We start from the raw sequence: 11,427 nt of genomic DNA, 5'->3' as shown, positions 1-11,427 counted from the left end.
TCTTTGATTCTCTACAGCTTTTTTACTCCAGGAGGAACAGGTTTTGAGGCCTTTATCAGCTCAGCAGGTGTGCTGGTTGTTGCCGTATGCACAAAGAAGGAGTATGTCACAGTCATGCTGCCTGATTACTGCTTCTGTGACTCTCTCTGGGTGAGTCAGATTTAATGATGTCATTTCTTTGCTGAAAGGGTAGTACCACTGAAAAATGCGTCTCCAGAGCACATGAATACATCAGTATTTATCAGAGATGAATCAGAAAGATGTGTAACACCCTTGACTGTTCCTTGAGTTAATAAATCCAGCTACACAAAGATTATATGTGTAGAGTATTTATTTAGATGAATACTTCATTTGGACCTCTTGTGGAGTTGTAGTTTAGGAAGTTGACGTCTAATGGAGGTGTTTGAATTTCTGTCCACAGCACAGCATCGGTGTGGTGCATGTGCCTGGAAAGAGGCCATTTGGACAGAGTCTAGTCTACATTTATGTGGACGGACAGCAGAAACTTTCTGCCCCCCTCAAGTACCCGTCCATGACAGAGGTGAGACCTGAACCTCCGTTATTATTATTATTATTATTATGGACCAATCAGCTTATCTGTCACAACACCTAAATTTTACAGTTTCTAAAATATTTTTGCTGTCTTATATTCTTTCTTTGTTTCCCACATTCTTCTGCTTTACTCTTCCTGCAGCCGTTCACCTCCTGTTGCATCGGCTCAGCAGGCCAGCGCACCACCACTCCTCCACCCTCCCAGATCCCAGACCCTCCCTTCTCCTCGGCCACCACCCCTACCACTCGCTCGTCACTGGGCGGCATCCTGTCCCCTCACACCTGGGGAGGCCTCCTGGGAGGGAAGCCTGAGTCTGTGACTAAGCTAATCTCAGCGGGCACTCAGGATAGCGAGTGGGGAAGCCCCACGTCCCTGCAGGGCCAGCTAGGAAGTGTCATGGTGTTTCATGAACCACTGCAGCAGAACCACATAAAAGCCATCTGTAGTGCTGGTAAGTGATGCGAAATTATGGAAGAGGTGCAAAATTAAAAATAAATGTAAAGAAGAAAAAATTGAACAAGAATGTGGTTTGAATCAGTTTTATAACTTAAGGTTTTTTTCTGCACAGGTCCAAACTGCATCTCTCCATTTAAAGCCCAAGAATCAGAGCTTGGGGACCTTTCAGCCAAATTGTTGCTGCACTACTCACCCAAGGTGCTTACTGTGATTACTGTCTCAGCCACGCCTTCTTAGAATCAGCTGTGTGTAGCAGCAGATGGGATTCTCCGGGGTTACATCACTTCCTTTTGTTTGTGTTTAGCTGAAACTTTACCTGCTAACTAAACAAAGTCCTTTTGTTAACAGGCCTGCAGAAACCCCATCTGCCTGGACCTGTCTCCAAACATGCTCCACGGACGCCTGACAGGGAACAAAGTCGTTAACTGGGATATCAAGGTGGGCGGAAACTGAAACTCGTGCTGTCATGGAAAAGTTTTATGGCCAGTGGAGTATTTGTGCTTGTACTGCATGGATGTAATATACACACTATTTTAAAATGAAGTGAAGGTCCTTCTAGAAGCACATCTTCCCTCTCAGCAGCTATTTTTAGAATGAAATCAAGGCCATTGATGCTTAAAGTTTTGTTTTTTTTAAAAAGGAAGAAGAATTGAATCAATGTAAAATGTGGCTTGGTCTTTAAAGTGCTGTGATTGGTTGGTTGGCTGTGTTTGATGTGCTGCCTGTGGGAGGGTAACTTTGGACAGTGCCTGAAATGATTCTCCTTACACGTTCTGGAGTTTGTGTGGAAACTGGTCAAATCATATAGAATGTTTGGTAAGTTTGTCCCAAAATAATGTTTTAAAAGCTTTAGTCCACAGACGTTCCTGAGGATATTATGACTTTGGCTCAGTCCACAATGCTGACATCAGTTTCTGACATATCCCAACAGAGCACTTGAATAAATTAATCATCCAAATCTGTGTTCTAGAGCAGCGGTCCCCAACCTTTTTTGCGCCACGGACCGGTTTATGCCTGACAATATTTTCACGGACCGGCCTTTAAGGTGTCGCGGATAAATACAACAAAATAAAACTAGTACCGGTACCGAAAAAAATAAGATTTATTCATAACACACGTGAAAAGACCCAGGAAAACCGAGTTAACGATAAAAACAGTAACAAAATAACGCTGAAAACCGATAAAAACCCTGAAAACCATACATTTCACACCTGAGCCTCAACTCTCGCGGCCCGGTACCAAACGACTCACGGACCGGTACCGGTCCGAGGCCCGGGGGTTGTGGACCGCTGATCTAGAGAACAAAAAAAGCTTTTGGGTATGAAAAGTAAAGTGCCTTAAATCTGTAGTTTTTATATTGACCACTAGGGGGAAGGCAGGGGTTGGACAACCACCATCTTTAGTGGTGCTGAATTTTCAGCTTTCTTTTTCAATTCTGAGCACCACACGTCCCCCTACTAAGCTCTATGATATTGATCTTTGGCAGGACATGATCAACTGTGTGGGTGGCCTGCCAATTCTCTTCCCAATCCTGGAGCAGTTGGCTTTCGTGACTCCTGATCAGCAGATGAATGATCCCACAGCTGGATCTGATTTCATCACCCCAGATGTGACCACACCAGCCGATGGCGATTGGGTCATTCTCCCATCTAACAGGTCTTCAGGTCTGTTCTGATACAACTGTCAAATCCTTGTCATGAAACAAACAATTGTGTTAATGGGCAGAATAAGGAAATAAACTGAGATACATTTTCTACCTCAGAGGCCCGCCTGGAGAAGAATCTGGTAGCCACATTCCTGTTGGTGCTGAAGCATTTTCTGCAGAGACACCCAATCAACCAGGAGAATCTGCTGTACTTACATGGCGTCGGGACACTGGGAGCCCTGCTACAGAAGGTCTTGGTTTAAGCATGATTTTGCATATGGCTAATTTGGGTGGATACATATTTACAATTAAATATAAAACCAAGTTCATTCTGCAAATTGTTACTTTCTATATTTACGGTTTTGTTTTGTTTTTTCTACACTTGGCTCTGTGTGATGTCAGAGAGAGGATATGCCTAATATGGTCATCTCAGGCACGCATGTCTGTCGTGAGCACAGAAGCTCCACCCACCTGCAGTTTAAGCGTCCTGTTCATGAGGGGCAGCCAATCAGGTGGGCTGGACCAAGGTCCAGATAAATAAGAAATATTTAGAATCTCTTGTCCAAGAAAACATCCAAAGATTAAAAAAAAACAAACAAACATATGGAGCTTGAAATGAGCAGAATAGCCTCCCTTTAAAGAATGTCAAATTTTCTGATTTTGGTGAAAGTAAATGCATTTCATCTTATGAGCATATCCTGTCAGCATTCCCTTTAGTATAGAGGGATGTTTTAATAGTATTTTTGGTGCAAAGCATCCATTAGATTTTATTTCAGGCAGTACATTAATTAAACTAGGCTGTGCCCAGTGACCATGAGCCTCTTTTGTTTTTCATCCTATTCAGTATGGATTAGTTTGACTCTAAGAGCTTACAGCTGAGGAATTCAGACTGTCTGGCTGACATCATTTGATTTCTGATACAAAGGACCACGTATTCTTTATAATTATTTCACCTCCGATCCTTTTTGTCCCTGTCTGTCGCTTCATCTGTGTTTGTTCCTTGTCTGTGTTTTTGTCCTTTTGTTTGCCCCTTCGTGTGCTGGTTCTTTAATCTTCAGCTCTCCAATCCAAACCCTCCTTTTCCTCCTCAGTCTTTTGTCATGTGCAAGTCCCTCTCTATTTATTTACTTAGCGAGGAGACTGAGTCAGCATTTACACCAATGGAAAATAAAAGCCTCCACAGAGACCGAGATTAAATGAAAGTGTCTTAGATGTGGTAACAGTTGCTCTAGGCGATGTAACCACACCCTTTAAATGGTATCCAAATAATCCACTAATATGCTTACTTCTTCCCTTATCTGTTTATGGGTACTGAGTTATGGGTGTCACATGGCTTTATGGTGACCTGATAACAAGCTTTTCTTTGTTTCTTAAAAGGTGCGTTTTCATATCATACGTGTAGTCAACTGTACTGTGTTTCCTCTGCGTGTCATCATTTTTCATGGGTGTCTGAACATGTTAGTGTTTGAGTTAATAGTTATGTTTGTGTGTGTTTAGCTGCCAGCTGGGCATGTTGGCGTCAACGTGCTGGTTGCTGTGCAGCTCCTGATAGAACAAGTGACATATGAGAAGAATCAAGCTCTGCTGCAGCAGCTTCACACTCATCTGCTGTTCAATTTCAACATCTGGAACAAAGGGGACTTCCCACTACGCATAGGTTAGATCTATACATTTGTATTTGTGTGCCTTTGATAATTGTTTCAATACACATGATTTTACAGTTTCTCATCTACACAACAAGGTATTTAATACCAGGGTCACAAACGCAGCTACTCTACATTTGATTCCTGCGCTGTTCATGTCCTGTAACTCTGAGCCAGACCAAGGAAGCAGAGCCAAGCTCAGCTAACAATCCAGGCACATGAGCTGATCTAGGTGCACATTAGCGGATTGTTCAGCTATTGCTTGTCATATTCTTCCTATTTAAGGAACTTTAACTTGCATGCAGTTTCTGCTGCCTCTGCAAGCTACTTTGCAACACACCTCAACCCTAGACTTTCCATTTCATACCATTTCTGGCTTAATCAATACATTTTTCCATGCACAGACTTTACTTGTATTGGCAGACACAAATATATATATTGCTTCATTATTGTCAGGTAGCCTTACTGCTGCTGTCTGCCTTTTGGCTTTCCATATTTGCATCGGGAATACAAGCTTCACACTTTATCTTCAGTAGTTTAGCCTTCATTGGTCTGGCTGTTTTGACTAAAGAAGCTCCGACAGAATTGTCAGTCATATTCCTTTCAGATTAGAGTTGAAATTGTAAAGTGTATGTTTGTTTATTTTTGTTTGGTTGTTTTTTGTCTTCTGCAGAACTCATATTTTGAGTCTCATAAAATGTTTGAGATTTGATACTCATAGCAACAGATGATATCAGCAGTGTCCAGTGAAATAAGATCTTATGTGAAAGTTAAATACTGATGAAAATGTATTAAAGATGTAAAACAGCGGGTCTTCAGAGTTTATGCTCCTTAATGAGACAGATCTTGTGCCCTTTATTTGTAATGCAGGTCATATCCAGTACATGTCCACTGTCATCAAAGACAACAGGAAGCAGTTCCGGAAGAAATATGGAGTTCAGTTTCTGGTGGACACCATACGCCTCTATTATGGGTAAGACTCCAGTGGGGGGTGGGTGGGGATCTGTTTGCCAGGCTTTGAACTGATTGTCATTTCTTCCATATTTTAGGAAGAACACTAACAAAGACAGTGACTTGAGCGAGGATGACGTTCGGACCATCCGTGCATCTCTGTGCAGCCTCATCAAGTACTATATTAGTAAGGGCATGTCGCAGGAGGAGATGCAGAGCATTCTGGGATACATCGCTGCCATTGGAGACGAAGATCAGGTTAGATTTAGGATTTTATAGTTGAGGTCCAGTTTTAGCATAAACCTGAGAAACATCAGAGGAAGCAGAGAGGAACTGCTTCCCTGAAATCTCAAAATATTAATATTATTATTTTTTTTTTTTTTTTTTAAGGGAATTGTTTCTTTTCCTCTGCCTGGTTGTTTTGCTAAATCGTTCAGCTTAATAGGATTGTCCTCAGGAAAAACCAATACCCCACCCCACCCCCAAAAATATGGAAACCTCACTGTGGGAGTACTGCATCCACCAAGAACAGAAGGTTAATCCTTTCTCAGCCTTACAGTGAGCCAGTCAGTAGTTTTGTTGGATCATAAAGACTGAAATATGTCAGGTCAGCATCTTAATAAATTTGGAGTAGGTCATGTTATTATTAGCGTCTGCTTGCCAGGTGACCTATAAATTGTGAAACTGGATAATCCCAACAATGTGCCATTTAGAGGATTTCAGTGTGAAATGAGAGGAGCTTCCACTGCAGGATATGGTGTTTCCCAATGAGACCAAAGTGCAGGGATGCCTGCACAGGAAGCTCTACGCTCGTTTCCCACCTGGCAGCTGTTCTGCTGGCCTCTCTCTTTCTCTCTGCATTATTTTTAAACATTTTCCTCTCAGTCAGCATTACCCATCAGCAGCTGTTAGCTGACACTGACATTAACCGTTTTCCTTTCTGACTCTCGGCAGATAACCCTTTCACTGGACTTGTTTACTGTCAACAGTTTGGTGATTTCCATTTACCGTTCTCGTCAAACCTCCTCCTCTCCCCCAATTTTTGAGTCCCACTTCATTTAAGAAAACTTTGTATGTGGAAGGTTACATCACCTCCTGTGAGCATATGGTCAACATAATCAGATGATCCAGGCATCTGCTCCCTCACTTTCTTATTTATGTCGCACTTAATAAATTTTTTCTGTGAACATTTAGATTTTTTTAAAGAGTATATCTAAAGATAGTCCTCAGTGAAATCAAAACCCAGCTAAAAGCAGGCTTAAAAAGTGTTGTTGGGTATGTACGGTTTGTAGTATAGTTTATAGCAGATAGCTTTGCTACCAATGTGAAACAGCAAAGGTTCACTTAAAGCAGAAATGAAACGTGTCTAAACCAGCAGATGATATGAAAATTGAAAGTATAGTACAGTCTTTACTGGAAGATGTGATGGGTGAACTGTGGTCGTTTGTTTTGCAGCTGTGTGCTCTGCTGGAGCTGTTGCTGAGCCTTCTGCAGAGCAGCCCAGCCAAAGACCAGCTCTTCCTGCTTCTCTTTGAACCCGCGGCGGCTGACTCCTGCTATGCTCTCCTCCTCAATAACAAACACTCAGATCGACTCCGAGAACTTGTCTTTAAGGTAGGTGACAGAAGCGTCATTAAAGCCATCTCAGTGTCTTAGCATAGATCCACAGTCATCAGTGTTGATTGTAACTTAATATAGTTAGGTGTTTCTAAATAGAAATAATGCACCATGGTGATAAGAAAGGCAAACTTTGAAATTTGCTGTTTTATATTAAATAATAAGGTGAGAAATGGATCTTATATATAAAGATAAACTAATATTAGTGTCAGACATCAGCTGATGCATGCTAGCACTGACATCAGTGATCTGCCAGGTTTGTGAGGTTTACTTTAGCCTTGGCCTTCCTGATCTGATCCTGTGCTCTGTTTTGTCTTGGAAAACACTCATGCACATTTTTGCGTGTACATGCTGTTTGTGCATGTAGCCGCCTGCTTGTTAATATGACATTCTGAGAATTCACCAGTACTACCGAAGAGGAATATCCTACATCCGTTTCAGCACAGTTACTTTAAAAAATGTTCAGAATCATTGATTTGTGTGATTCTCTTCCGCTTCGTGCAGTTGTTTGAGCGAATGTTGCGCTGCGACCGGCTCTATGAGAAAAATAAGCAGCGACTGCGGCTGAGGGAGGCGGGTTACTCCGGTCTGTCGCTGCTCTTCTCTGAACTTCACATCACTCCCACCCTGATCCGCTGTCTCCTTAACCAAGTCCTCCATACAGGTCAGAGCTTGCTTCAGTGCATTTTAAAAATTTGTGCTTTTTTTTTTTTTTCTTTAGTAGCAAAACAAAGTACACATATAGGAACATAAAGGATTGGCATAATGCATAACTTGGTTATTCTTTAAAAACAAAAGCACTGTGGATTATACTTTCACGCTGATAACACACTGGTGCTAAAGGCAAAAAGCATTTATATGGAGACAGGTAAAGATTACTTTGGACAGATTGGTGGGGTACAGGCTGTACATTTCGGTCACTGAGGGGAAATAATGCATTAGCACTTCAATGAACCAACCAATACTGAATATACTTGGATCAATGTAAAAGCATATGTGTCTACAATCTGCAGATCAAGTGGTAAACTACAAGGACCTGATGGCTTTGGTCCAGCTCACTCACCGGGCCGGACCCAGCGTGCGACTCATCGTCTGCAAGAGGGTGAGGGAACACCTGCACTTAAACCTGCTGCACTCACACCATTCATCATATTTATTAGCAAATTAGCACACAGGAAATGACTCCTGCAATCAGTGCACAGTATCTAATCCTTTGCACAATATTTTCTGTTTCCTTTTTCTGTTTCTCTTCATACGTTATTTCCTTTTTATTTATTGAAGTGATAATAATAATGCGTGTCCTCAGCTTAAGCCTGGAAAATTCCAGCACTCACTGCCACTATTTTCGCCGCCTCCACACATTTAGATCAGTGCATTATACTCACATCCATGTGAAAACATCAGCAGCAGAGAGAATACACTGATGAATGATTTAGTCTAAAATAATTATTGAACATTAGTAGATCAATAACATGTGAACAGCTGAGAGGAAACAGTTATAACTTTAGTTGCCCTGCTGTTACAGGCAGTGATAAAACATGGTATATGATCTCTGTATAGCAACTACACACATTAAACAAATCTCGAGTGTTGCCTTCTTTCATCTGCAAAATCTAAGTGCATGCATTTGTGACTTCCAGCCTGGACTATTGAAACATTTTATTATCAGGTTGTCTTAAGTTCCCTGAAAAGCCTTCAGTGTGCATTTATATGCCACTATTAACGTTTGTCTACTCTCTCTTGTAGTTTTGTGTTTTGTCTCGTTTGTTTCCGGTTTGTGCTCTCTTCCTCCCCACTGCCACCAAGTGCTTGTATTCTGGGAATCATCTGATTGTTGGGGCGCTCTGTTATACTGTTGGGTCTTTACCTGAAAATTTAAGCGCTTTGAGACAACTCACCTTCTTAACTGACAATACATTAATAAAAACACTGTTATGTCTATATGTTCTATTCCCTGAAGGAAAGGAACGACATACAATATATATTGTATGCAATATCACGGTCTGTGTGACCTGTGCTGACATATGCATGGGCCTGCCTGCACAGCCTGTCATCATGGTTACCCCTAACCATTCACCGAGCCCACGTGTGCTGCAGGGGAACCTGGTGATGTCTCTCATTCCTCTCTTTCAAGGAACAGAAGGAAGTTATAGACATAATGCTCTTAGCCTTAACAGTCAGAGTGGTACTGCATTAATCATAGATACCATGGCATGGCCAAAAACTTTACAGTTGTTCAAACTGCGTTCAAACTGGAAAGTGAGTGTGTTTCCAGTCAGAGGAAAGCTTTTTGAATGTTCCCTAGAGAACCTGGGTTCTCTGGAGCACCAAGCAGGAGCGTAACCGTCTAGATGGGCCAAAATGCAGACACCCTTGTCACTTAGGGGAGTTAATTCTGGCTTGACCCCGAGACTGGTTCTGCTCAAGTTTCTTCCTATTCAAAGGGAGTTTTTTTCCTTCCCCCTGTCCCCAAGCGCTTGCTCGCTCGCTGCCTTATCCTCCTTTTTTAACTGTGATGGGGTCATAATTCACAAAGGAACATAATTCCTCAATAGCTCTGGACTCTACTGATTGTAATCATAAAGTTGCAGTCAGGTAAGTGTTTAGTGAGGTAATACCAGTGAGGTGATGTTTAAAAGCCTTAATTCAAGTTCTTTCTATCTGTAACTTACAGTTTGCCTTTGAAGATTTTTGTTTTGTTTTTTGTCATCTTCAAAGTTGAATCTACTACCTCCTCTTTAGGTGTACCAGCTGCTTCAGTCCCAACAGGATGCTGCTGCTCAGATCTCAAAGCAGCAGTGTTGGCAGGACACCCTCATGCGGCTGTACCTAAGGGGCGAAGGGTCCTTGGCGCTGCGTGGCTCAGATACTGTCAGCACCTGCAGCCTGGAGCTGAGCCGGACCAGCGGCGGTAGCAACCGTCTCGAGCTGCCGTTGGAGAGGAGGGCACGGGCAGGCAGCGCCGGGCGCTTGGACCGGGTGGAGGATGACCGGATCAGCATAAGTGATACCCGCTCTGTGGACAGCCTGGAGAATGGCGACGTCATCTCGCTGTTGGATACGCCGTCTTCCTCTGCCTCCACCGAGCCGCAGCCCCACGTCAAGCCCTGGGTGGTGGGAAAATCAGGGGGCTTGATGCTGGATTTGTCCCATCTGCAGGCATATGAGGGTGGAGAGAGCGGCAGCCAGACACCTGGGAGCATGCCCAGCACACCCTCACCACTGGAAACCTCGAAGCCTTTCCCAGGGAACTCCGGGGATCGAGACGCAACTTCCTCCCTCACTGAAGACAGCTTCCTGTTTAGTGACAACATCTCGCTGGGGGAGTCTTTCAACAATGTTGAGGTGATCCTTCAAATCTTCTACACAGCTTTGCACTTGATTTAAATTGAACATGTTATGCTTTTGCTTATTTTTCAAATAAAAAAAAAAAAAACAAGCCCCAGAAAAAAATCAATAAGGAATATTAAACTGGGGATCCTGTTAAGCTGCTATATCAGAGCCCAGGAATAAAAAAATAGTTATTTTCAACAAGTCCTCAATTAGTCCATCTTTCACTATTTATTGATATTCCTACAGTCTCTGCATTCAGCATCAAGCCTATTGGCCTCTATTAAAGACATAAGAGACTTTTAAACTGGCTCAGAGATGTTGTGTTTTAATTTTAAGGCTCCAAAATCTTAAGCAAACATAACTCAATCAGGAGAAAATGGTTCCCTTTTTAGGGGCTAATGTTCAGCGGCTTTAGTGACTGTTAACCGCAGTGTGTGTGTGTGTGTGTGTATGTGTGGGTGTGTATTCATTGTAAGGAGCTAATGGTCAGCCTGAGTAACAGTTTTAATATGCCCAGATTTAATTTGTTGTTATGTCTATTCTGTCTTTTTTTAAAAGTGTTGGCTTGGCTTTAGGATTCATTCAAATATTGAGGTACGGGAAGAGAAGATGTTAAACCGGGGGTCTTGCCACACAGTCTGGTCCAGTACATTTTGTTTGTTGCATTTTCTTCATTCTGGTGAAGAAAACACAAAAATCACAAATGCGCACATTTTTGGGGGGACATGTCCCCTGTATCCCTTTTTAAATCTACATCTTTGTACAGAGTGACAGCACAAACTGTGGCTGCTTGCAACTCCTCCTAAAACTCTCTAAAACAGAATTAAAGAACTGGAGTCACGGTGCAGGAAGCGTCTGTTCCTGCAGAGGAATAGTAATGACGTAAATGCCAACAGATGGTCTCTAAGGTAAACATGCAGTAGTGATGTCAGTCGGTGGAATCTGAGTGCAAACTGTAAATGAAAACCTTCCATCAGTCATGGATCTGATTATTCGATTGAATCCAATTATCACTTGCAAGTTTTCAAAACAACTGATCTCAACCTGCAGTCCGATGGTATATGGTAGTCAGTATTCTGATGTTAATGCTTTTTTTGTTTTTTTGTTTTTTTGCCTGTCCCGTTTGGCTCTTTTGCCCTCAGAATTGTTGTCTAAAGGCAAAGAAAGATGCCCAACGGATTTACTTTACCAAACTGACCATCCCAGCCTTGCCATAATGGTCCATTTGA

The 11,427-nt window shown here is 42.3% G+C and overlaps 1 protein-coding gene across 4 annotated transcripts in view; it reads left to right on the top strand.

Annotated features, from left to right (window-relative positions):
- The window catches only part of nbeal1 (neurobeachin-like 1), a 58,687-nt gene that overhangs the window by 32,048 nt on the left and 15,212 nt on the right, over positions 1 to 11,427 (top strand). For all 4 annotated transcript variants that reach the window (XM_013912615.1, XM_013912613.1, XM_013912614.1 and 1 more), the window contains 14 exons: positions 18 to 150; positions 422 to 541; positions 695 to 1,004; positions 1,122 to 1,207; positions 1,358 to 1,447; positions 2,496 to 2,673; positions 2,772 to 2,905; positions 4,152 to 4,311; positions 5,168 to 5,270; positions 5,347 to 5,506; positions 6,704 to 6,862; positions 7,370 to 7,529; positions 7,879 to 7,967; positions 9,608 to 10,210. In XM_013912615.1, the coding sequence (XP_013768069.1) occupies positions 18 to 150; positions 422 to 541; positions 695 to 1,004; positions 1,122 to 1,207; positions 1,358 to 1,447; positions 2,496 to 2,673; positions 2,772 to 2,905; positions 4,152 to 4,311; positions 5,168 to 5,270; positions 5,347 to 5,506; positions 6,704 to 6,862; positions 7,370 to 7,529; positions 7,879 to 7,967; positions 9,608 to 10,210 (2,485 nt within the window). The remainder of the gene's footprint in view (positions 1 to 17; positions 151 to 421; positions 542 to 694; positions 1,005 to 1,121; positions 1,208 to 1,357; positions 1,448 to 2,495; positions 2,674 to 2,771; positions 2,906 to 4,151; positions 4,312 to 5,167; positions 5,271 to 5,346; positions 5,507 to 6,703; positions 6,863 to 7,369; positions 7,530 to 7,878; positions 7,968 to 9,607; positions 10,211 to 11,427) is intronic.

Source organism: Pundamilia nyererei, unplaced genomic scaffold (assembly GCF_000239375.1).
Source record: "Pundamilia nyererei isolate P.nyererei 1_Seehausen unplaced genomic scaffold, PunNye1.0 scaffold00094, whole genome shotgun sequence".
NCBI classification, from domain to species: Eukaryota; Metazoa; Chordata; class Actinopteri; order Cichliformes; family Cichlidae; genus Pundamilia; species Pundamilia nyererei.
The sequence above is the reverse complement of the archived record's forward strand: the minus strand, read 5'-3'. Positions and strand labels throughout refer to the sequence as shown.